General features: G+C 40.8%; 1 protein-coding gene across 18 annotated transcripts in view; it reads left to right on the forward strand.

The window, feature by feature from the left end:
• The window catches only part of LOC115397319 (protocadherin alpha-C2-like), a 422,283-nt gene that overhangs the window by 373,142 nt on the left and 23,022 nt on the right, over window positions 1-26,119 (forward strand). The window contains exons 1-2 of one of the 18 annotated variants that reach the window (XM_030103580.1): window positions 1,930-2,941; window positions 6,852-8,233. The exons of 12 other annotated variants lie outside the window; for them this stretch is intronic. In XM_030103580.1, the coding sequence (XP_029959440.1) occupies window positions 1,945-2,941; window positions 6,852-8,233 (2,379 nt within the window). In that variant the 5' untranslated portion in view covers window positions 1,930-1,944. Of the gene's footprint in view, window positions 1-1,929; window positions 4,324-6,851; window positions 8,234-9,335; window positions 11,715-12,327; window positions 14,758-15,178; window positions 17,580-26,119 lie in introns of those variants that run through there. 5 more of the 18 variants (XM_030103697.1, XM_030103595.1, XM_030103572.1 and 2 more) reach the window with 5 other exon arrangements.

Below are 26,119 nucleotides of genomic sequence, written 5' to 3' on the forward strand. Positions count from 1 at the left end.
AAACACCAATCACACGATGTAGATTAATTGATCCCAGGCTAATAAACCAAAAGACTTTTGTGTTCTGTTTTGCAAATACAAAACTGTAATACATTTAACACTGTAACCTACTTTTGTTCCAGTCCAAACAACATGACAGCAACAAACAACAAGAAACCAAATTCAAACAGCAACTGATCACTGCCATTCCAAAAATTTATAGATAGAGTTACAGAATTCCTCAAATTTGTGAGACTTATTTTTCAAGTCATAAAAAGTTTCCTAAATGTTTAGCATCCAAGAATACTAGGACTGGGTTTATTCCTGGCATCAACTAACAACCAACAGATGTTAAAGGTAACAACATTAATATTCTCATTAACCATATTAGCTGTGTAACAACAAGTAATCATTTAGCTAGCATTATCTGCATGTAACAACACTTTATTTGTTTGGAAAACCTGAGAAGTATCTTTTTTTCCCCTTCATGTTGACTCTGGCTTGTTTGCTGACAGCTGCACACCTCCTGTTGGTGATCCCGAACCAACCGGTGTTGGCATGCGTACGCTCGAGGTGCGTTTAAAGATGGCTCGGTAAAACACGGTACTGCATGTTCTGCGTGGATTACAGTATTATCTGAATAATTTAGAAAATGAAGTGCGGAGGGAAGAGGGCACATGTATCAGAAGTGCGAGGAAAATGTCCCGCGTCTTGCTCGTATGATCAGATCAATTAGTTAACTTACAGCCCAACCAGATGGAAGATCTTATTCGAATGATCAAATCTCCCTGTCCAGGCAATGAATGCGAAAAATAATTTAAAAACACATGTATTGACTGTCCAGCATATTCACAGTGTGCACTAGTACATTTTGGTTTTCCTATTGAGGGTGGACAGGGAGAACTGTTTCAGACGCTTCAGGCGATCCAATCAATCAGTATTTCACTTGTGAAGGTCTTTGGGTGCGATGATGACCCATTTATTTTCATCAGTATACATTTAACATACTCCATAGTACGTTCCCACGATTGGAGCAGATAAATTCACTTGTTCCGTCTTCTCTGACACGAACACGTGCACCCGAACAAAGTCAAAAGATTTTGTGCTGTCCCTCTCTCGCACTCCTGAAGCCCATCACCTGTGTGCTGCTTAAATGCATTCCAAAACCATCCTGCCCCTCCGAGAGTCAGATTGTAGAAATGAAAAAAAAAAAAAAATGGCTCCGACATTATGAAACATTTAAATGTGGATTTAGTGTTTGGTGCCTTGGTGGGCTTGACCTGACCTTGACATATGCTTTGAAATTGACTTTTTGGGAGAACAGCTTGAGGTTTGTGTAATTTATGGTGTAGTCGGTGCTCTTGATGTTATTGAATTCTAATGCAAAATATTCGGCCTTTCCTTTTTTTTCTCCTGACCAGTGAATCTATGCTACTTCATCAACTTTTGAGTTGATAAACATAAATAGTCTTGATAACACAGCGGCATATTTGTGATATTTCCTTTAGAACTTGTATTGACTGCTTTGAAGGGGATCTGAATGATATGAAATGTTGCTTCTTGAATATTAATGTTGAACGCTGGTAAACCCGTATTCCTGGCTCATTTCGATCAATTTGTTCGTGATTGTGGTCCAATCAGTTCCAGACGATGCATTGCACTCCGAATACTTTGGCGAATTCGACAATTGTGTTGATCAGAACGTAACAACTTTTCACCACATGATGTCGCAGTAGACCGTAGATGTGAATATGCTCATGAACCTTAAAGCCCTCCTCTGTGCACGAGGAGATAAAAAAAAAAAAAAAACCAAGCGGACACGTCATCATTCACTGTTCATGCTGTTCACTGAGTAGTATTGTGGCGAGTGGTGAGCGATCTGAAAGAAAGTGGGACCTCTCTTGAATGGATTACCTGCACTGGGATACATGTTTTGCCAGGAACTGATTTTTTACTGCATGAACAATGTTCCCGCAACGACAAAACGGATACGTCTGGATTGATTTTCTTGCACTGCTTTGTCTTTGTGGCCGATCTACTTCACATTTGTCTTATTCAGTATCCGAGGAGGTGAACAAAGGCACAGTGGTGGGAAATATTGCGAAGGATTTAAACCTCAATATACAAGAACTTGAAACCAGAGATCTGCGTGTGGTTTCCAGTTACAGTAAGACATATTTCGACGTTAATCGTCGTACCGGAAACCTCTTTGTTAATGAGAGAATAGACCGAGAGGAGCTTTGTTCGCATGTGGCACAATGCTTGTTGAGACTGCAAGCATTGTTAAGTGATCCAATGAATGTAAATCGCATAGACATCAATATTTTAGATATTAACGACAATTCCCCTGCATTTACTGAAAATACGTATTCTCTGAATATTTCCGAATCTTCTTTAACTGGAGAGCGATATATTCTCCCTTTAGCGGTGGACGGGGACGTCGGAAGTAATTCAGTGAAAACCTACAAGCTGAGTCCAAATGAACATTTCTCTCTTGACATTCAAAGCAGTGGAGAACACGGTGCGTCTGCTGAATTAGTGCTACAGAAAGCATTGGATCGAGAGAAACAGTCGCTGATCACACTTGTTTTGACAGCTGTCGATGGAGGGAAACCTCCGAGATCAGGATCAATGCAGATACATATAAATGTAATAGATGTTAATGACAACATACCGACGTTCAGCAAGTCGCTTTTTAAAGTGCGCGTCACAGAAAATGCAGCTCCAGGATCACTGATCATAAAGTTAAATGCAACTGATTTAGATGAGGGCATGAACAGTAAAATTTTGTTTTCTTTGATTAAAAGAGGGAATTTTGATCCTTCGGGTATTTTTGATCTCAATCCAGAAACAGGAGAAATTTCGGTAAAACGTAAACTGGATTTCGAGGACACATCTGCTTATGAAGTCAGAGTTCAGGCACAAGATCAAGGTTCATCTCCTCGTAGTGCGCATGCTAAACTTCTGATCGAGATAATTGATGTGAATGACAATGCTCCAGAAATATCAGTGACGTCACTGATGACACCTGTTAAAGAAGACGCAGAAATAGGAACAATTGTTGCTTTAGTCACAGTGAGTGATAAAGATGGAGGAAACAATGGTGTAACTCACTGTGATGTTGAGGGATCAGTCCCTTTCAAGCTTAAATCAAATTACAAAAATGACTATTCTTTAGTTGTTGATGGACCTCTGGACAGAGAAAACATTTCGTTTTACAATGTGACCATTAAGGCCACAGATGAAGGGAGTCCTCCTCTATCCAGCATCAGAATCATCACTGTCGAAGTTTCTGATGTGAATGATAATGCACCTCATTTCATGGAGCCTGTAATTAATGTTTTTGTCAAAGAGAACAGTCCAACAGGCTCAGTTATTTGCAAAATAAGTGCATTGGACCCTGATCTACAAGTTAATGCCAGATTAAGTTATAGTTTGTTAGACAGTGTCCCACGAAATATTCCAGTTTCATCTGTTTTAAACATTAACTCAGAGACTGGAGAAATTGTCAGTCTGCAGTCCTTTAACTTTGAGGAATTAAAAACCTTTCAGTTCAAAGTTCAGGCCACAGACTCTGGTGTTCCTCCACTCAGCAGCAATGTCACCGTCAATGTTTTGGTCCTTGATGAAAATGATAATGTTCCAACAATCCTTGCTCCTTATTCTGAGCACAGCTCCGTCAACAGTGAGAACATCCCATATTCTGCTGAAGCAGGATACTTTGTGGCAAAGATCAGGGCTGTAGATGCAGACTCTGGATACAACGCACTGCTTTCTTATCACCTGTCTGAGCCCAAAGGAAACAACCTGTTCAGGATTGGAACCAGCACGGGAGAAATCAGGACAAAGAGGAGGATGAGTGACAATGACCTGAAAACTCACCCCTTGGTGGTGCTGGTTTCTGACAATGGAGTGCCCTCCCTGTCAGCTACTGTCTCTATTGATGTGGTGGTTGTTGAAAGCACCGCCGACATCCAGACTCAGTTCAGACATGTGCCTGTAAAGGAGGACAGCTTCTCGGATTTGAACCTGTACCTGCTGATCGCCATCGTGTCAGTGTCCGTCATCTTTCTGCTGAGTCTCATCAGTTTAATAGCTGTGAGATGCCACAGGACAGACGGCTCTTTCAGCAGGTACAGCGCCCCCATGATCACCACCCACCCTGACGGGAGCTGGTCTTACTCCAAATCTACTCAGCAGTACGACGTGTGTTTCAGCTCAGACACACTGAAGAGTGATGTGGTGGTTTTCCCTGGACCGTTTCCACCTGTAGATGCTGAACTGATCAGTATAAATGGAGGAGACACTTTCACCAGGACTCAGACTTTACCCAACAAGGAAAAGGTAGGCCATGACTGGCTGTAATTTTCTATTTCTGTTTTGAGATGGAGGTTTGATTGTTTGTTTAGTTTTGACGTGTCTTTTTTTAATTTTTTTATTTAATTATTATTGTTTTTTTTTTGTTGTTGTTGTTGTTTTTGCGGTTTCCATATTTAAAATTAGCTCATTTTCATAAAACGTGCCAAGTGTGCTTGTAACTTCCAAGTTTCAGAAATGAAAAATTTCCACAATGACTTAACACTAATAGTAGCCTGTACTTTTTTCTGTCAAAATTGAACACATCACTTTTGGGAAAATAGAGTAAGATGCTGACACAAGCGTTTCTGTTATTAACGGGCCAAATCCTTACAGTTTTGCTGTGTTTTGGGGTCGTTCTATTCAGAAGTCATCAGGCCAGAGCAAGGACGTTCAAATGATTTTTTGGCGTGCATTACGTTATGTAAACGGTGGCAATCGCCACGTCATGGTGTTGCTTCAAGTGACGTTTGGTTGCTTTCAGCATGGAGTAAAAATCGAAAAGAGGGACATGGCAAAGAACATGATAGTTCATCGTGTGTGCAACAATCTCACAACAGCGTTCAGAACATATACACTAATACATGTATAACGCAAACATTTTCAGATGTAAAAAAATAACATAATAAATCATTCGTATCAACACTTCAGTTGAATTTGCAGTCCGGACGCGATCATCAATACCTTGCGTTTGTGGATCAGCTTTCAGGTGTCTGCGCGAGTAATTTCACGGTTGCACCCGTTTGATCAGGGCAACCTCTTCGCAAATTTAACTCATAAATTTAACATGCCAGAAAACAAAAGTTTAATTTTGTTTGTTAAACACAAGAGTTGTTATACATTTTTTGTTTTTCTTGAGTCGTGATCTCACCAGTTGAAGGAAAGCAGCCCGCTCTCTCTGAAACAAATTAAACGACGCTCTCCATGGTCCTGAAGTGAAACGTGCATGGCCAAATTGGTTTCGACATAGTTTGTGTTGAAATGATTTATATTTTGATCCAAAATACCATGAGCTAAATATCTGTACTTGAAAAGTATTTTAAAGACCACTCGAACATGTTTTAAACTTATTCCCTAATATGACTGTATCAGTTTAAAAACACGACCTTTATTGGTCATTAAACATTTATGAAGAATTGTACCTTTTTTCAGGTTTTTGGTATTGGTTGTTTTTATAACCAATTTTAGCAATTATGTTTTGATCTGAGATCAAGATTTTTCTGAAGATGTGGTGCATTTTATGTGAAATGGGACATCAATTGATGTAGTTTCAGTGAGCGTTGATCTTCCTTTCACCACACGATGTCGCAGTAGACCGTAGATATGAAATTGCTGGTAAACCCTGAAACCCCTCCTCTGTGGCTGAAGAACGAGCTCGTCATCTTCCACGTTATTTTCCGGACAGTCGAGGCGATTGTGGCGAGCGTTGGACAATATAAAGCAGTTGTGCTTTTGTGGAATGGATTACCGAATCTGCGATAGATGTTCTCTGAGATTGTGATCTTTCATGGATTCAACGATGGCCGGGTTCCGAAAAAGGGGATACGCGTGGATTCATTTTGTTGCACTGCTCTGCCTTTGTGGCCGATCTGTTTCACAGTTGTCCTATTCCATTTCCGAGGAGGTGAACAAAGGGACAGTGGTGGGAAATATCGCGAAGGATTTAAACCTGAATGTACAAGAACTTGAAACCAGAGATCTGCGTGTGGTTTCGAGTTACAGTAAGACATACTTTGACGTTAACCTGCGTACCGGGAACCTCTTTGTCAACGAGAGAATAGACCGAGAGGAGCTTTGTTCACATGTGGCGAAATGCTTGTTGAGACTGCAAGCAGTGTTAAGTGATCCCATGAATGTAAATCGTGTAGAGATCAACATTGTAGATATTAACGATAATTCCCCTGCATTTCCTAAAAACAAATACTCTCTGAACATTTCTGAATCATCTCTGAAAGGAGAGCATTATTTTCTCCCTTTGGCAATAGACGCGGATGATGGAAGTAACTCAGTGAAAACCTACAAGCTCAGTCCAAATGAACATTTCTCTCTTGACATTCAAAGCAGTGGAAAACACGGTGTGTCTGCTGAGTTGGTGCTGCAGAAACCTTTAGATCGAGAGAAACAGTCGGTGATCACTCTTGTTTTAACAGCTGTCGATGGAGGGAAACCTCCGAGATCAGGATCAATGCAGATACATATAAATGTAATAGATGTTAATGACAACATACCGACATTCAGCAAACCGCTTTTCAAAGTGCGCGTCACAGAAAATGCATCTCCAGGATCACTGATCATAAAGTTAAATGCATCAGATTTAGATGAAGGAATAAATAGTCAAATCGTGTATTCTTTTATTCAACAAGGCGATTCTGATGAATCAATTATATTTTATTTAAATCCAGAAACAGGAGAAATCACTGTGAAGGGAACACTCGATTATGAAGAGACAACTGCTCATGAACTCAGAGTTCAGGCAATGGATCGGGGTTCAGTTCCTCGCAGTGCGCATGCTAAAGTGCTGATCGAGATAATTGATGTGAATGACAATGCTCCGGAAATATCAGTGACGTCACTGATGACGCCTGTTAAAGAAGACGCAGAAATTGGAACAATTGTTGCTTTAGTTACAGTGAGTGATAAAGATGGAGGAAATAATGGTGTAACTCACTGTGATGTCGCGGGTTCAGTCCCGTTCAAGCTTAAATCAAATTACAAAAATGACTATTCTTTAGTTGTTGATGGACCTCTGGACAGAGAAAACATTTCGTTTTACAATGTGACCATTAAGGCCACAGATGAAGGGAGTCCTCCTCTATCCAGCATCAGAATCATCACTGTCGAAGTTTCTGATGTGAATGATAATGCACCTCATTTTATGGAGCCTGTAATTAATGTTTTTGTCAAAGAGAACAGTCCAACAGGTTCAGTTATTTGCACAATACGTGCGCTGGATCCTGATCTCCAAAGTAATGCCAGATTAAGTTATAGTTTGTTAGACAGTCTCCCAAGAAATATTCCAATTTCATCTGTTTTAAACATTAACTCAGAGACTGGAGAAATTGTCAGTCTTCAGTCCTTTAACTTTGAGGAATTAAAAACATTTCAGTTCAAAGTTCAGGCCACAGACGCCGGTGTTCCATCACTCAGCAGCAATGTCACTGTCAATGTCTTGGTCCTTGATGAAAATGATAATATTCCAACAATTCTTGCTCCTTATTCTGAGCACGGCTCTGTTAACAGTGAGAACATCCCATATTCTGCTGAAGCAGGATACTTTGTGGCAAAGATCAGGGCTGTAGATGCAGACTCTGGATACAACGCACTGCTTTCCTATCACCTGTCTGAACCCAAAGGAAACAACCTGTTCAGGATTGGAACCAGCACGGGAGAAATCAGGACGAAGAGGAGGATGAGTGACAATGACCTGAAAACTCACCCCTTGGTGGTGCTGGTTTCTGATAATGGAGAGCCCTCCCTGTCAGCTACTGTCTCTATTGATGTGGTGGTTGTTGAAAGCACCGCTGACATCCAGACTCCGTTCAGACATGTGCCTGTAAAGGAGGACAGCTTCTCGGATTTGAACCTGTACCTGCTGATTGCCATCGTGTCAGTGTCCGTCATCTTTCTGCTGAGTCTCATCAGTTTAATAGCTGTGAGATGCCACCGGACGGACGGCTCTTTCAGCAGGTACAGCGCCCCCATGATCACCACCCACCCTGACGGGAGCTGGTCTTACTCCAAATCTACTCAGCAGTACGACGTGTGTTTCAGCTCAGACACACTGAAGAGCGATGTAGTGGTTTTCCCTGGACCGTTTCCACCTGTAGATGCTGAACTGATCAGTATAAACGGAGGAGACACTTTTACCAGGACTCAGACATTACCCAACAAAGAAAAGGTAGGCTTTCCTTTGCAACAATAATGTTTTCCTTTTCCTCTTCAGAGTATGTAAAATTTAGCTTCAAGGAATGTTTTTCTGACTCCTATTCATATATTATTACCTTTTTCGGGAACTTTTATGAATGTCAAATGCCTTGAAACTCTAAAATTAAATAGGAACATTTATATATGCAGTGAAAAAGACAGAATCCATGATGCATCCCACGTTGCCTTTTTGTCTCATCTCATCACGACACGTTGTTTTTTGTCTTTTGATCAAACTACCAACGGCATCGAAAAGTAGTTTGTCTAAATTGATATGCGGAACAGGAATGACTGTGAGTTCATATTCTTCAATCAAATTATTATTTATGACATCTGAACTGTGTTAATTTGTTTGAGTTGGGACGTGCTAAGGTGTCAAGCATGATCTGACCTCCTTCAGTGTTTTGATCTTGATTTGTTGTCGTCAAGCAGCCGAATTTGTTCGACGGGAGTAAATAGCACTGTCCGTTGTGCTGAAGTCACACATAGATCATTATTAGCACAGTCATCTCTGTAGCAAGTGTAATTTTCATGAAGAATATAATCATTAAAAAATATGAAATTCTAGAAATACTTATTGCATCTTTAGGTATTGTTGATTTTCTTTCAACCAATAGCATTTTTTGAGTGTCCCACCAGCATTTTCGACATTTTAAAGATCCGTCCATGTGTAATGCTCATTGAATTTGCGAGCATATGTTCAAATGCATCTCACTGTTTATAGATGCATTAGTAAGCTTTGTGTTTGATTTGTTACTGGCTTTATGCTGAAGCGTTTTCAACGACGAGCTGTATTTTGGGGGGAAAATAGAAATGTGTTTTTGTGAACGTTGACCTATATTTCACCACATGATGTCGCTGGAGACCGTAGCTGCATATGTGCTTGCAACTCGATCGTTCCTCCTCCGAGCGCCGTAATTTTCGGTTCGTCATCAACCTTTTTTTTTCTTGCTCTACACGGTAGCATTGTGGTGAGAGGGGAACACGTTCACACAAAACACCGCTGCTGTTGAAATGGATTGTTTTTGCTGCTGATAGATGTTGTTTTTGGGATTCCATTTTTCACTGCATCAACAATGGATATTCTACGACCGAAAGGATACTGCTGGATTCATTTTGTTGCATTGCTTTGTCTTTGTCAGCGATCTGCTTCACAGTTGTCCTATTCAATATCCGAGGAGGTGAACAAAGGCACAGTGGTGGGAAATATTGCGAAGGATTTAAACCTCAATCTCCATGAACTCCAAAGCAGGGATCTACGAATTGTTTCCAGTTTCAGTAAGACGTACTTCGACGTAAATTTGGAGACTGGTAACCTCTTTGTCGAGGAGAGAATAGACCGAGAAGAGCTTTGCTCGCATTTGGTAAAATGTTCAGTCAAAATTCAAGCCGCTTTACAAAATCCCATGAATGTATACCGTATTGAGGTGAACATCATCGATATAAATGACAACTCTCCTTCGTTCTTTGAACAATCGCTGGCAATTAACATATCTGAATCGCTCTCACCGGGCGAGAGATATCTTCTTCCTGTTGCAGTAGATGCAGACATAGGGATTAACTCAATAAATACTTACAAGCTGAGTCCAAATGAACATTTCTCTCTTGATGTGCAGAGTGGCGGAGAACATGGTGTGTCTGCCGATTTAGTGCTGCGGAAGGCTTTAGATCGAGAGAAACAGCCATTCATAAAACTTGTCTTGATTGCTCTGGATGGAGGTAAACCAGCCAGATCTGGTACTTTGCAGTTAATCGTTAATGTTATTGATGTCAACGACAATACGCCAGCATTCAGCAAATCCCTCTACAAAGTGAGGGTGGAAGAAAATACTCCTCCACGCACTTTCATTATGAAATTAAATGCAACAGATTTAGACGAGGGTCCAAACGGCAAAGTTTTGTATTCTTTTATCAAGAGAGGAAATATTGATCCTTCCGATATTTTTTACTTAAATCCGGAAACAGGAGAAATTACTGTGAAGGGTAAACTAGATTTCGAGGACACACCAGCTTATGAAGTCAGAGTTCAGGCACAAGATCAAGGTGCATCTCCTCGTCGTGCCCATGCTAAACTTCTGATCGAGATAATTGATGTGAATGACAATGCTCCAGAAATATCAGTGACGTCACTGATGACGCCTGTTAAAGAAGACGCAGAAATAGGAACAATTGTTGCTTTAGTCACAGTGAGTGATAAAGATGGAGGAAACAATGGTGTAACTCACTGTGATGTTGAGGGATCAGTCCCTTTCAAGCTTAAATCGAATTACAAAAATGACTATTCTTTAGTAGTTGATGGACCTCTGGACAGAGAAAACATTTCGTTTTACAATGTGACCATTAAGGCCACAGATGAAGGGAGTCCTCCTCTATCCAGCATCAGAATCATCACTGTAGAAGTTTCTGATGTGAATGATAATGCACCTCATTTTATGGAGCCTGTAATTAATGTTTTTGTCAAAGAGAACAGTCCAACAGGTTCAGTTATTTGCAAAATAAGTGCATTGGACCCTGATCTACAAAGTAATGCCAGATTAAGTTATAGTTTGTTAGACAGTGTCCCACGAAATATTCCACTTTCATCTGTTTTAAACATTAACTCAGAGACTGGAGAAATTATCAGTTTGCAGTCTTTCAACTTTGAGGAATTAAAAACCTTTCAGTTCAAAGTTCAGGCCACAGACTCTGGTGTTCCTCCACTCAGCAGCAATGTCACCGTCAATGTTTTGGTCCTTGATGAAAATGATAATATTCCAACAATTCTTGCTCCTTATTCTGAGCATGGATCCGTTAACAGTGAGAATATCCCATATTCTGCTGAAGCAGGATACTTTGTGGCAAAGATCAGGGCTGTAGATGCAGACTCTGGATACAACGCACTGCTTTCTTATCACCTGTCTGAACCCAAAGGAAACAACCTGTTCAGGATTGGAACCAGCACAGGAGAAATCAGGACGAAGAGGAGGATGAGTGACAATGACCTGAAAACTCACCCCTTGGTGGTGCTGGTTTCTGATAACGGAGGGCCCTCCCTCTCAGCTACTGTCTCTATTGATGTGGTGGTTCTTGAGAGCACTTCGGACATCCAGACGCAATATAGACATGTGCCTGTAAAGGAGGACAGCTTTTCGGATTTGAACCTGTACCTGCTGATTGCCATCGTGTCAGTGTCAGTCATCTTTCTGCTGAGTCTCATAAGTTTAATAGCTGTGAGATGCCACAGGACAGACGGCTCTTTCAGCAGATACAGCGCCCCCATGATCACCACCCACCCTGACGGGAGCTGGTCTTACTCCAAATCTACTCAGCAGTACGACGTGTGTTTCAGCTCAGACACACTGAAGAGTGATGTAGTGGTTTTCCCTGGACCGTTTCCACCTGTAGATGCTGAACTGATCAGTATAAACGGAGGAGACACTTTCACCAGGACTCAGACATTACCCAACAAAGAGAAGGTGAGTTGACGATATACCGTGTAATTACAATTGGCACTTTAAAATATTTGGTTCACTTTTTTCTTTCGTATCTGTATCTGCAATTTCTGGTTAAGACATAACTGGTTAATCGAAATTAATGACTTTTTTCCGCTTTGTTCTCTTCGCCGTTTGTCCTCTGAGCTCTCACTGAAGTTGCTGTAGTCACTGTCCATGGTGCTGACTGAACTCGTTTGCTCACAAAATATAACAAGGGCCTGTAGACACTGCATTGACGCTTCATGTCAAATGTATTATTCTTTGAGAGATCCATCTGGATATCTGAACATAACTACTCTAACAGTTGTAATCTCAATTAATCATGTTATATAATTTTGCCAGATATTTTTGTAAATAGGAAACAATCGACAAAGTTAATTTTTTTTTGTTCATTTTTTTTTCTGCATAGAATGATTCATACATTCATTCTGTCCTCACATTAAATGTACAGCTGGTGTCGCTCGTCACTGCACATTTGTCAGTGACTCCCTTTTTTTCCCCATGACTCCTCCTCCACGTGCAACGGAGCAGCCCCGTGCTTTGTCAGAAGATACACGAATAGCGCTTGGATAGACTGGGCTCCGTTTCATATTCCTTTCAAACGTGGACATGCTCAAAAATATTTTGGTTTGATCGGGTGGCAGCTATGGGACGTAACAGACAACGAGATGTCATTTGGATACAAATGCTCGGCCTCCTGTGTTTGTGTGAAACATCCGTGGCACAGCTCTCGTACTCCGTGTCAGAAGAGGCGGACAAAGGAACTGTGGTGGGAAATCTTGCGAAAGATCTACAATTGAGTGTCAATGAGCTGGAAAGACGGGATTTACGGATGGTCTCTGGGAACTCTAAGAATTTTTTTGACGTGGATTTCAAGACAGGTGCGCTTTATGTCTGCCAGAGGATCGATCGAGAGGAGCTCTGTCCGAATTCGGATAAATGTTGTCTTACTTTCGAAGCCGTACTTAACAACCCGATGCATCTGCACCGCATAGAGGTTCAGATCCTTGATATTAACGACAACTCACCATCATTTCGAGAAAAGCAAATGGCTCTGAATATTTCAGAATCGTCCTTTGCTGGTGAGAGGTATCTACTTCCGATAGCAAACGATGCAGACAGGGGAAGTAACGCTGTAAAAATCTACAAACTGAGTCCAAATGATTATTTCTCGTTGGATGTACAGAGCAGCGGACAACACAGTGAGTCTGCTGAATTAGTGCTGCAGAAAGCTTTAGACAGGGAGAAGCAATCTGTGATTCATCTGACTTTAACAGCTCTGGATGGAGGAAAGCCTTCACGGTCAGGAACATTAAAAATATTGGTGCATGTCATGGATATAAACGACAATTCTCCTGTATTCAGCCAAATCTTGTATAAGGCACAGGTAATTGAAAATGCTCCCCTTCAGACCCCAATATTGACCGTAAGTGCTTCAGATTTGGATGAGGGAATTAACAGTGAAATATTATATTCCTTTATTGAAAGGGGAAATTTCAATCCATCCTCGTTATTCTCAATAAATGCAGAAACGGGGGTGATTACTGTGAATGGAAAATTAGACTATGAAGTCAATGCAGCTTATGATATTAGGATACAGGCCCAGGATAAAGGTACGCCTGCACGCAGTGTGCATGGTAAGTTGTTAGTAGAAGTAATAGATATTAATGACAATATACCTGAAATCATTGTCACATCTCTAACAAGCCCAGTTAAAGAAGATACTGAGATAGGCACAGCTGTTGCTTTAGTGACTGTTATTGACAGAGATGGCGGCAGTAATGGAATCACCCATGCAAATATTCTTGGGTTAGTGCCTTTCAAGCTTAAGCTTAACTACAAAAATTACCACTCATTAATTGTCGATGCACCACTTGATAGAGAGAGTATTTCTACATATAATGTTACAATAAAAGCCACTGATGAAGGCATTCCACCTCTGTCCAGTATTAGTGTTATTACTGTTGATATTTCTGATGTGAATGACAATGCACCTTTTTTCCCAGAGCCTGTAATTAATGCCTATGTGAAAGAAAACAGTGCAGTGGGAGCTACCATCTTCATCATAACTGCTGTTGACCCTGACATGGAAGAAAATGCCAAAATAACTTATTCACTACTTAACGGTTTCACCAAAAGTATACCAATAACATCTATTGTTAACATAAACTCAGAGACAGGACATATTGTGAATTTACAGTCTTTTAACTTTGAGGAGATGAAAACCTTTTATTTCAAAGTTCAGGCCTCAGATTCTGGTGTTCCTCCACTCAGCAGCAATGTCACAGTCAACGTTTTTATTCTGGATGAAAACGACAACAGTCCCGCCATTCTTGCTCCTTATTCTGAACACGGCTCCGTCAACAGTGAGAACATCCCATATTCTGCTGAAGCAGGATACTTTGTGGCAAAGATCAGGGCTGTGGATGCAGACTCTGGATACAACGCACTGCTTTCTTATCACCTGTCTGAACCCAAAGGAAACAACCTGTTCAGGATCGGAACCAGCACGGGAGAAATCAGGACGAAGAGGAGGATGAGTGACAATGACCTGAAAACTCACCCCTTGGTGGTGCTGGTTTCTGATAATGGAGAGCCCTCCCTGTCAGCTACTGTCTCTATTGATGTGGTGGTTGTTGAAAGCACCGCTGACATCCAGACTCAGTTCAGACATGTGCCTGTAAAGGAAGACAGCTTCTCGGATTTGAATCTGTACCTGCTGATCGCCATTGTGTCAGTGTCCATCATCTTTCTGCTGAGTCTCATCAGTTTAATAGCTGTGAGATGCCACAGGACAGAGGGCTCTTTCAGCAGGTACAGCGCCCCCATGATCACCACCCACCCTGACGGGAGCTGGTCTTACTCCAAATCTACTCAGCAGTACGACGTGTGTTTCAGTTCAGACACACTGAAGAGTGATGTGGTGGTTTTCCCTGGACCATTTCCACCTGTAGATGCTGAACTGATCAGTATAAATGGAGGAGACACTTTTACTAGGACTCAGACATTACCTAATAAAGAAAAGGTAAGATTAACAGTACAAAATACTGTCACGAATGCTGTTACTCAGTGTAAACCCATGTCAAATTGCGGCATACTGTCCTTGACACTTCTGCAGCTTATGCAATCACATGTTCATCTTGTTCTGTTTTGACTTTTGAGCTCTCACTGGATGCATATAATTTTGCCAATGGTGTATGCTTCAATTCACCAACTTTATTTTACCCAAACTCCTCCAATTCTCTCTCTTCTTGCATTAGCTGTAATATCACCACTAGATGTCGCTTACAGCTTGCAGAGCTTAAAGAGCCCTTTTTCCAGCTTTGCTCCTCCCTTTGCAGGAGGCGGTTTTGAATTCTTTGTTTTATCATAGTACCCTGCTCAGCTTTGAGCTGGAATTTCATTTTCAGAGAAATGGTAGCGCCGGAGTGTTTGTTTCAACTTTGATTTTTTTATATTTTTGCTGACAGAATGCTCCAAAGGAATATTTTTCGGCACTGGATTTATTATTTGTTTCTTGTGTTTCACCTATGGGAAGGCGCAGCAGCACAGATTGTGTATCCCATAACGGAGGAATCAAGCTCTGGTACAACGGTGGGCAATTTAGCGAAGGATTTACATTTGGATGTACAGCAACTGGAAACTCGAGGTTTTCAAATTTCAGGACCTAATGCGAGGTATTTCGAAGTGGATGTGAAGACGGGCACACTTCTGGTGAAAGACAGAATAGACCGAGAGAAGCTCTGCTCTCGAAATGCCAAGTGTTCACTGGAAGTAGAAGCCATTGTGAACTCTCCTCTCAATCTATATCGCTTTGAGGTTAAAATTGTGGACATCAATGACAATACGCCCTCCTTTCGGACTCCAGAGATTGTTCTCAACGTGTCAGAATTCGCTTTCCCCGGAGAAAAGTTCGCTCTACCAAAAGCATTTGACGCAGATGTCGAGAGTAACTCGGTTAAAAGCTACAAATTGAGCCAAAATGAACATTTTACGCTTGAGATACAGAATAGCGGAGAGCCGTCTATGTCAGTCGAAATGGTCCTTCACAAAGCGTTAGATCGTGAGAAACAGCAAATTATAAAGTTAACGCTGACAGCTGTAGATGGAGGAAAACCTCCGAAATCAGGGACATTACAGATCACTGTCAATGTGCAGGACGTAAACGATAACATACCAGTGTTCGACAAACCTTTATACAAAGCCACGGTGGTCGAGAACACACCGCGCGGCACTACGGTAATCTCTGTGCATGCTCGAGATTTAGATGAAGGTCCCAATGGAGAAATACAATACTCGTTTATTAATCAAGACAATGACAATGATGTAGATAAATTTGCAATTGATCCGGCAACGGGTGACATTACAGTGAACGGTGAATTGGATCACGAAAAAAACAACGCGGTCGAAATTAGGGTGCAAGCAAAAGACAAAGGTCCAAATCCCAGAGCGTCGAACTGTAAAGTGCTCGTTGAAATCATAGATGTTAATGACAACCACCCTGAAATATCAGTGACATCTTTAGTAAATGTGGTGAGAGAAGACGCGGCTGCAGACACGATGGTTGGGCTCATAACAGTAAAAGATCACGACGCAGATAAAAACGGTGTTGTTCAGGTAAAAATAGTAGACTCTGTGCCTTTCACAATAAAAAATACATATAAGCATCATTATTCTTTAGTCGTGGACGGATCCTTAGACAGAGAAAGGGTTTCTCAGTATAATGTCACAATATCAGCGACTGACGAAGGCCAGCCGCCTCTGTCCAGTACAAGCGTCATTACGGTCCATGTTTCTGATGTCAATGACAATGCCCCTCGGTTTAAAGAGAATGTTATAAACATCTTTGTCCGAGAAAACAGTGCTGTTGGTGCTGTCATTTATACATTGACTGCAGATGATCCAGATGTTGATGAAAATGCAAAAGTAACATATTCTGTTATAAACAGCAATCACAAAAATAATGTGATTGCATCAACATTTAATGTAAACTCAGAGACAGGAGGCATCATCAGCCTGCAGTCTTTCAACTTTGAGGAGATGAAAACGTTTCAGTTCAAAGTTCAGGCCACAGACTCCGGTGTTCCTCCACTCAGCAGCAACGTGACCGTCAATGTTTTTATTCTGGATGAAAATGACAACAGTCCTGCTATCCTTGCTCCTTATTCTGAACACGGCTCCGTCAACAGTGAGAACATCCCATATTCTGCTGAAGCAGGATACTTTGTGGCAAAGATCAGGGCTGTGGATGCAGACTCTGGATACAACGCACTGCTTTCTTATCACCTGTCTGAACCCAAAGGAAACAACCTGTTCAGGATTGGAACCAGCACGGGAGAAATCAGGACAAAGAGGAGGATGAGTGACAATGACCTGAAAACTCACCCCTTGGTGGTGCTGGTTTCTGATAATGGAGAACCCTCTCTGTCAGCTACTGTCTCTATTGATGTGGTGGTTGTTGAAAGCACCGCTGACATCCAGACTCAGTTCAGACATGTGCCTGCAAAGGAGGACAGCTTCTCGGATTTGAACCTGTACCTGCTGATCGCCATCGTGTCAGTGTCCGTCATCTTTCTGCTGAGTCTCATCAGTTTAATAGCTGTGAGATGCCACAGGACAGACGGCTCTTTCAGCAGGTACAGCGCCCCCATGATCACCACCCACCCTGACGGGAGCTGGTCTTACTCCAAATCTACTCAGCAGTACGACGTGTGTTTCAGTTCAGACACACTGAAGAGTGATGTGGTGGTTTTCCCTGGACCGTTTCCACCTGTAGATGCTGAATTGATCAGTATAAACGGAGGAGATACTTTTACCAAGACTCAGACTTTACCTAATAAGGAAAAGGTAAGACGTCATCATTAGCAATGACATGATCATCTCCAAGCTATGTCTTCAGTTCTCCTGTCTTTGGCTAAGGCGCTGGCCATGGTGCTGAAGTCAGAAGTGACTGTGGCAGTGCATTTGTTATCAATCCCTCCAGACTATAGAACCAACAAATATTGACTTTTTACATACCTAGCTTGTATAAACGTTTCAAGGCTGAAACCAATAAATCAGTAAATTACAACTATAAAATTACTGTAAACTTGTTAGTGGTATTATGAGAAATCATCATCACAGCAAGAAGTCAAAGGGTTTTGTGTTCAACTTGCCAGTGTTTGAGTTAGAACATTGTTTAACAGTGAAAACATTCTATCTAGCATCCTCGTCTTCAAGTGTGACAGTGTGTTAACATGACAGGTCATATTATCCATCGCTGTAAATTTGGTCACAACAGAAAAACTTTCATCAGGTTCACTGTCACCTTGGTGTCAACATATTTCCTGATGGATGTATTGTCTTATGTTGTTGGTATCAGACATTTTGCATTTCATACAAACATTTTGCACCCTAAAGGAATACACTGAAAATATAGTATTCAATGGCAATAGTCATAAGTTGCAGATGTGCCTTGCCGCTCCTGTTGAGTTGTGGGGTGTCCGACTGTTCCTTTTTAGGGGGCAACTGCAGTTGATAAGTTTGATCTGTGTTTAGGTTTGGGGGTGTTATTAAATGCCCAGGCCTACAATTGTACTGACTATCAGTTTGCATTCAGTTCTGCTTCTGGTTTCCTTAACTTTTCTGATTATTGGTTGTGGTGTCTCTCTCATCTTCATATGAGCAAGCCCTGACTAGCTTACTGTTTACATGAGTGACATAAAAAATGTCCAGTTTCCAGCTGAGTAAGTCTCCTTTCTGTGCATACTTTAGGCTTGCCTTCTATTAATCACCATACCCTTCTCCAGTGATCTTTGGTCACATGTGGGTAGTGGCCTTCAGGCAAGAGAAGCAGACTTTCAATCTGACCTTTGCATCTCTCAACTGATAGACCAACTGATATAGAAATTGTTGAATGCAGCAATATTTTGTAAAGAGGGAAATGTGCACAAAATCTCCCCCCAAAATTAAATAGTCCCCAAAAATTTTAATTATCTAAGACAGAGCCAGTTTATCTTCTGTGAATGCACTGAGAAACATATTGGCAAATCACAAATAAAAAGAGCTAATGTCTTTGCTCTTCCAAAAAGTAGTATAATGTATAAACCAGATTTTGCTTTAATTGCTGGATAATTAATGCTCATGAAACTCTAAACTCTCATTTTGATCATTTGGACACATGTCCTAAAAATAATAGAACATTTCTTCTCTGTTTGTCTTTCTTTACTCTGAATTTTTTTGGTGGGGTTGGGGGTGAGGAATTTGGCTATGAAAGACTTTAATACCTGTGGGATTTTAACTGAAGCAATGTTTGAAATCATCTTAGGTCCTCTGCATTAGTGCATGTTTCACAGTGTTTTCTCTCATCTGTTTTAAGACAAAGTGTAGGTCTAACTACTACCAACAGTCATTTCTCTGCCTTAGTATCCGATTACTGAGATTGTGCCAGCATGCAAGACACCATGCAAAAGCCTGAGCCAGTGCAAGCAGATGAACTGCAGCTGATGTGAATCCAATTATTTATACCAGTGGCATTGTTTCTATATTGATGTCAATGCATCTTGTCTAAAAATAAACATGTAAAGAATAATTTAGGTGTCACTGATCAGACACAGCTGAAAAGGGAGAGAAATGTTGCATTCACTTAATCATAACATTAATGAGAAGAGATTTAATCTGTTAATTTATTATAAAGACATGTGTGTGTAACTCACCTCATATGTGTGAATCTTTAGTATATATTTCTGCTAGAATGTTTTGTTGCACTCAGTTGCATTTTTATGAAATATACCAAAAATGTTTCCATGTTATACATTCAAATATGCTTTTAAATGTGAGCTTTTTCTATTCAAAATGTCATTTTTTTTTAACCCAGTCCTGCATTCATAGCTTTTTTAAATCAGCTTTTTAGCCCATTATGTCTTTTAGTTATTTCCACTGGCCTTGATATAGTTGTGAGGGACTGTACTCCCCATTTTTATTGTCAACAAAACTAATGACAAAGGTGTCTCCCTTCCGTACCACAATATTTTAGCTTCAACATCAAGAGAAGATTTTTGCTTCATGGCTGTTCCTGTTTTTTCCATCTCCTCCTCCATGCTGTAATGCCTCTCTCCCCTCCCCCTATCTTTCACAGTCTCTGAGAAGGGGAGCAGCTGAGACTAACTAAACAGGAAATCAGCCTACATCACTGCAGACATGTTGCCATCAACCTCAGAGCACCATAAACACGATTTAATATATTTCCATTAACATATCTGATGAGTGTACACAAGGATCTCATGAGTGCCTGGTGTATTAAACCTGTCAGTGGTTAAATCAACCATTTGATTTTACATAGATAATTTCGTCGCTTATTTAATGTTATTTGCCCTGGCTGGTGGCAGTGTGTTCCGCAGTTTGGTGACTGTAGGTGTGCGTGGTGGATTCGTGATGCTTTTAGTCGCTCAGACGGTATGACCTCATTTCAGGGAGTGGTTCAGCACAAACAAGCATGGCCTGATCTGTCAGGACTCTGGTCAGTCAGTTGCTTCAGCTCGAATAAGCCTGTGGTGTTCTCTCTCTCTCTCTCTCTCTCTCTCTCTCTCTCTCTCTCTCTGATTCTGATTATTGCAGAGTACGGGACAGGGCCGTGTGCGGTTTTTTAAGTGGGTCAGTAAGCGATTTCAAATATGGCAGAGCACTACAAGTGACATCCGCCTGGACCTGTGATCGTTTTTTTTTTTTTTTTTTGTTCAATGCGGTCTGTGTGAGCTGCACGCGCATTTTGAATGCCATGGCTCCTAAAACAATGCCTGGAGCAGTCTCTCTGCGTAAAAGTGGTTCAGCATGTGCTCCGACTGCTGCAGCTCTCTGTGAATGTGTGAGCGAGACTGAGGGAGCGGGGGAGGGGCAGGTAATTTTCCGCTACTCGTTGCTGCAGAAGCAGAAGCTGCAGGAGGGACTTTCAGTACCGATCGAGGTATCAGCTCCACTCGGCTCAGCTCTCCCTCCTGTTCCTGCTCTGCGGCTGGGCGGGGCGCGCGGCACCGAGTGTCAATCCCAGATAAACTCGGACGGGCAGGGTAAAGGATGAGGAGAAGAAGCTTTCATTCGTATTCGTGTCATCATGACATCAGCAGATACCTTTTTTTTTTATCTAGTTCACCAAATACAAAACAGGAGGAATGTTGAGTCAGTATGCATCAGACGACATCTTACAGTGTACATCCAATAATAGCTTCTCTATATCTCCTGGTGCTACAAAATGCATTAAATTATTGATTAGATAGTACTGTACATCATCTTTACTGGTGGATCTCCACAGTCCATATAATACAGTCATATAGCAGAATCTCTCACTGCATGTCATCTGTGTCGTCAGTATGCTCTAAAAGGCAAACAGCTGATGAGGTGGTACAGAGGGGCAGAGTGGCTGGTTTAACCTTCCTCTCCATCCTGTCTGTCACACATCTTATGAAGCACTTCCTGTTTTTCCCCCTCACATGGGTGTGTCCTTTGTGTGAGAGTGAGGTTGGTGCTATCTTTGGTTGCCATGGAGACTGCTCTGAGCCATAATGAAATGATGAACTAGACTGTTTCCAGGGAGCTGCCGGTATACTTACCCACCCCCACCCAGACATCCATCCCAGCATGTGTGGTACTGATGCAAGCAGGGAGGAAACAGCGTGGACACAATGGGAGCACGGAGAAAGGTAGAGGAGGAGAAACAGAGAGTAAGATGGAGGGGAAAAGCTGCATAGCATCTTTTGCAAAACTGCCCCGTCAGACAAATGGAAGAAAAAATGAGCCAAGTTCAAAAGGAAAAAATTGTTGGAGATTAGAGAATGGTGTCTAAAATGGGAAAGGATTTCACAGAGACACACAAATACAGCACTCAAGCCTTGAGCACAAGATAGTGAGAAAAAGGTCTGTCGAGGATGAGATGGACAAAAAACACATTAAATCCATGCCCCACAGCTGAGTGGAAACATCACGGGCTTACAATTGGTCACAGATAAAAGGAATAACTTATCAGCAACCCTCCTCCCCTGCTTCTCTCACCAACCCATCTCCCATTTGCACTTCCTCTAAGTGGCATTTGAATGTTTTTTGCAGTCATTAGATTAGCTTTGTCATGCTCAGAACCACAGGCTCCATCCGCTCCCATCCAGCAAGCACACAAAGCCTGGGCATCCTAAGAGGGAAGTAGCCAAAGCCTGCCTGCATTTTCTGATAGCTTTGTTAAGAGTCACAACAAGAATCTGTTTGATTTATGCACAGGCTGAATCAGGACGACCATGGAACTGTTTAACCCCTCGCAAGTCCCAACGGGGGTGGATTTGTGCTGTTTTTAGTGTTCTCAGACCCTTTATTCACAAAAGAAAGGTACACCAGGGATCAACACAAACACACCCAGAAAAAAAGCCTTTTCCACCCGCTTACTGAGTCCACCTGAGAAAAAGGATTGTGGTTACTGTGGGACTAGTGTTCTGAAGATTTGACTGGGGAAATGATCCTACTTTGAGAAAAGAATTATGAGAAGAAGGTAGTGTATGATAACACAGCTGTTTGTTTTTGTACAAAATGAGACAGAATGCAGTACCTTCTTTGTGATCTTTTTTAATAGTTTTAGTGAGGTTAACATTTATCTTTTGAACAAAAAGAGTTTACCTGCTGTTATATGGCACTTTGATCTAAATTTCTTTTTAAGTATGTATTCAGTGCATCTAAAACATGTTTAAATTCATAGATTTGTTTTTAAAACTGTAGATAAAATGTGCCCCTTGTACCGAAAATAGGCAGTAGAGTAGTACTGAGTGTTTTGCAATGCTCTTTTCTCTTTCACCTCTGGAGGGTGCCCTGTCTATATGCCTTGCTTTATGCATTGCGGTCACTGTACTGGAAATGATAAAGAAAATGACTGCTGCTGCAGCCTGACGTCTGTGCCCTTGCACCCTCCCTCTGGGTCTGTCTCAACCACACACACACACACACACACACACACACACACACACACACACACACTTGCATAGATGGGATTATGCTTTAGTGCTTTGGCTTAATGAGAAAGCCTCCGTGGACCTGGGTGGGGGCGATGATCACGTGTCAAACACTTGTATTTCCCATTTATTCCAATAGAGGGACCAGTTTCTCTCTCTCTCTCTCTCTCTCTCTCTCTCTCTCTCTCTCTCTCTCTCTCTCTCTCTCTCTCTCTCTCTCTCTCTCTCCCCTTCCTCAAACAGCCTCTCCCACAGTGGGATCAAATTTGCAGTGATCTGGCACTGTACTGTATATTAACCTTTTTTTTAACTAAGTCATACCGCTCAATTAGATGGTTACACCCATCCATTTGTATTTTCTTTTATTATGGATGTGAATTCTACATCTTTTTTTATTGTTGAACAAATAACATGATGAAACATTTTAATTTACCATCAGAGAAACATCCACTATATTATTACTTTGTCTTATGTTATAATTGCTTGAAATAGTAATTCAGTCAGCATTGTATTTTTCTCAAAAATTGTGTCAAATCTATTTCTGTTTATCCAGTGACCATACCTTCTACCAAATTACATACAATGTTGTAAAATATTGTAAACTTTGACATTATTTTATAATGATTTGTTAGGCAGTTGCTTCAAACTTTGTCCTCTGTACAGCAAATTGTTTGTCAGTTTTGGTAAAACATTGAGCTTTATAGTTTTTGGGACTTTTCTCTACCTCGTCATCCAAGATGGCAGGCATCTCTTTCACAGTTAATGCATCTTTCAAAGCCTTTTCAAAGGGTTTTTCCATGATAGTTAAAAGAAAAGATTGTAGTAACAGAGACTGACAAATAATTAACATTGCGCTTATTCACTGTTTTTATTGTTTTAACATTATTACATTACTTAGTTCAGTCATTGACGAGCTATTGTGGACTGTTCATGCCAATATGTTTATTGGTCTGATGTCAACGTTCTCACTCTGTTCTGTCTGTGGACTGTTCATATAGACATTACACTGTGATTCATTGTTATTATCAAAGTCATGATCAATCTTTGAAATTTTTACCAATCAATGTAACATCTTGAAGCCCTCTGAGGCAACTGTTGTTGTGATACTGGGCTATACAAAAATAAATTGATTGATTGATTGATGGAAATATGTATATGCACTAGGGTAGAATTTACCTTTGGTTCTGGTTTTAATGCCTTTCATTTTGCGTGGCTCAGTATGTTTAAATATAGACACTGACAGAAGGAGAGATGTAAGAAGTTATACCTCATCCCCAGTCATAATCTATTTCTCTGTGGATGTCTTTTGTCATCTGATTCACTAAAACTTGGAGATCCAATATACATGAATCTGAAAGGGAAGTAAAATAAATGGCTTTTTGAGTGGCCACTTAAAGTAGTAATGAGGTTGGAGAGAATGTTACTCATACAGTGTCTGTCTTGCATAATAGATGGAATGGGGGATATTAATTTTCCAGTGGAAAGAAAGTTCGGATTTTTAAATTTTGAATTTTCTTTTTTGCTCTGTGACTATTTCCTCACTAACCTTTTGTGTGAGCTTAGAGATTTGGATAATTGTGTACTTAGTTAGGACCCCTGTAAGAACAACTGTTGGACAGATGTGCAGATCGAGACACACTGATTTGAAAAAGATGTAAGATTTTATAATTTATAATAAAATGTTCAGATCAAAGAAATCATGCAAATGTTTATGAAAAGAAAATTATTGTTGAGAAACATAAAAACCTAATGAGAAACAAACGAATAACAATAGAGGCCTTGCCCTCCGGGTATGGTGCCCTCCGGGCTCGGTCCCTAATTAATTCTTTGAAATGCATGACATCCATCAGTCTGCAGGTGGGGAATAGTTGATTTGAAACACCCATGAGTGAAAAATCAAATTATCAACTGCTCATCAAAGTGTAATTAACATTAGAACAGATGGGTGTATTTTGGGCAGGGGCAAGTATTAGAGACTTGCAAGACAAACTATGAAATAAACCGTAAAAACAACAACAACAAAAAGGCAGGGTGAGAGTGACAGATGCAAAGGTCAGGTCTAATTCAGGTCTGATTTTATAGTTGATAAGAGAAATGCTGCCTGCCCTTTTTATTTGTCTCATTGCTAAACACAAATGCTCAAACATCCCACCGGGAAAATCTGCCAAATGTCACAAGTTAGTGTGAAAGAGCATCTCAGGCTGTGAGGTCTAGTTGCAGGAAGCTACAGATGCTTGGTAGGATAATAATGCAGAAATATAAATGCATGTCACATAAACCATATACCCTGCAAACAGTATTTAATAATATTGTCTCCACTGGCATAAGGATGATGAAGAAATGCACGATCAGAGCTATGAAACACATCTTTTACACATCCATTAATACATTTGAAGCAACTATTAAGGATAGAAAACACAGAAGCTCACCAATTATATGCGACTGTGCTGCTGCGCATCTTCCATGACCATGGAAACAGAGACTCCTCTGAGATCAAGGTTAATGATTCCAGCAATGTTCATAGCTGTTGTTTATTTGTGATAAAATATATGTGCATTTACTCTTACATGCTACATGCTCATTGTCACTTTCAACTTATTATGATGGGCTTTTTTAATGAGCTCATGACTATATCTCCAATGCTTCATCGTGTGTGACCAAGACGCAAATCATTATTGGAACTTCAATGTTATTTTGGTCTGAAATTCGTTTGTTTTTGTTCATCTGAGCAGCTTGTGCTGGTCGGTAGGAAAAAGCTAACTGGTTAGCATGTGTTGTTTTGACAAGATCTCATAATGCTTTGCATCTTGGTGACATGATGAAGCAGTCTTAGAGCTATAAAATAGCTCAGTAAAAGAGCCAGTCATAGCAACAAGCATGTAGCCCACTGTAAGAGTAAATGCACAGATGATTTATCACAAAAAATAAAACAGCAATGAAAAAACACTCGAAATCATTAAGATCGATCTCAGAAGAGTCTCCATTTCCAAGGTGATGTAAGACACGCAGTGGCACAGCCGCAAAAAACTTTAGTGAGCTTCTGTGTTTTCTCTATTTTTTCAAAAGGTCTACTAACATATGCATACTCAAATATGTAGTGCATACAAGTGCAATTATTATGATGCAAACTTTCCACTGAAATATTGAAACCCAGTGTATCCCATGTTGCAGATCAAAGTCAGAGATACTCTTTTCAAGCAGATAACACTAGGTTTGCTAAAATAGATCATGAGATAAATGTAATGAATTTGATTTTTGCTCCAGATTTGCTTCCATACCAAAACACCCCTCCCCAATATAGCGTGAGAGGTGTGTGTGCACGTCATATTAATTAACGGCAACAATACACTGATTACGACCACACTGAATCCACAAGCGTGAATTTAAAAAATATAGTAAAGAATTTGCACAAAAGATCATGTGTTT

Source organism: Salarias fasciatus, chromosome 2 (assembly GCF_902148845.1).
Source record: "Salarias fasciatus chromosome 2, fSalaFa1.1, whole genome shotgun sequence".
NCBI classification, from domain to species: domain Eukaryota; kingdom Metazoa; phylum Chordata; class Actinopteri; order Blenniiformes; family Blenniidae; genus Salarias; species Salarias fasciatus.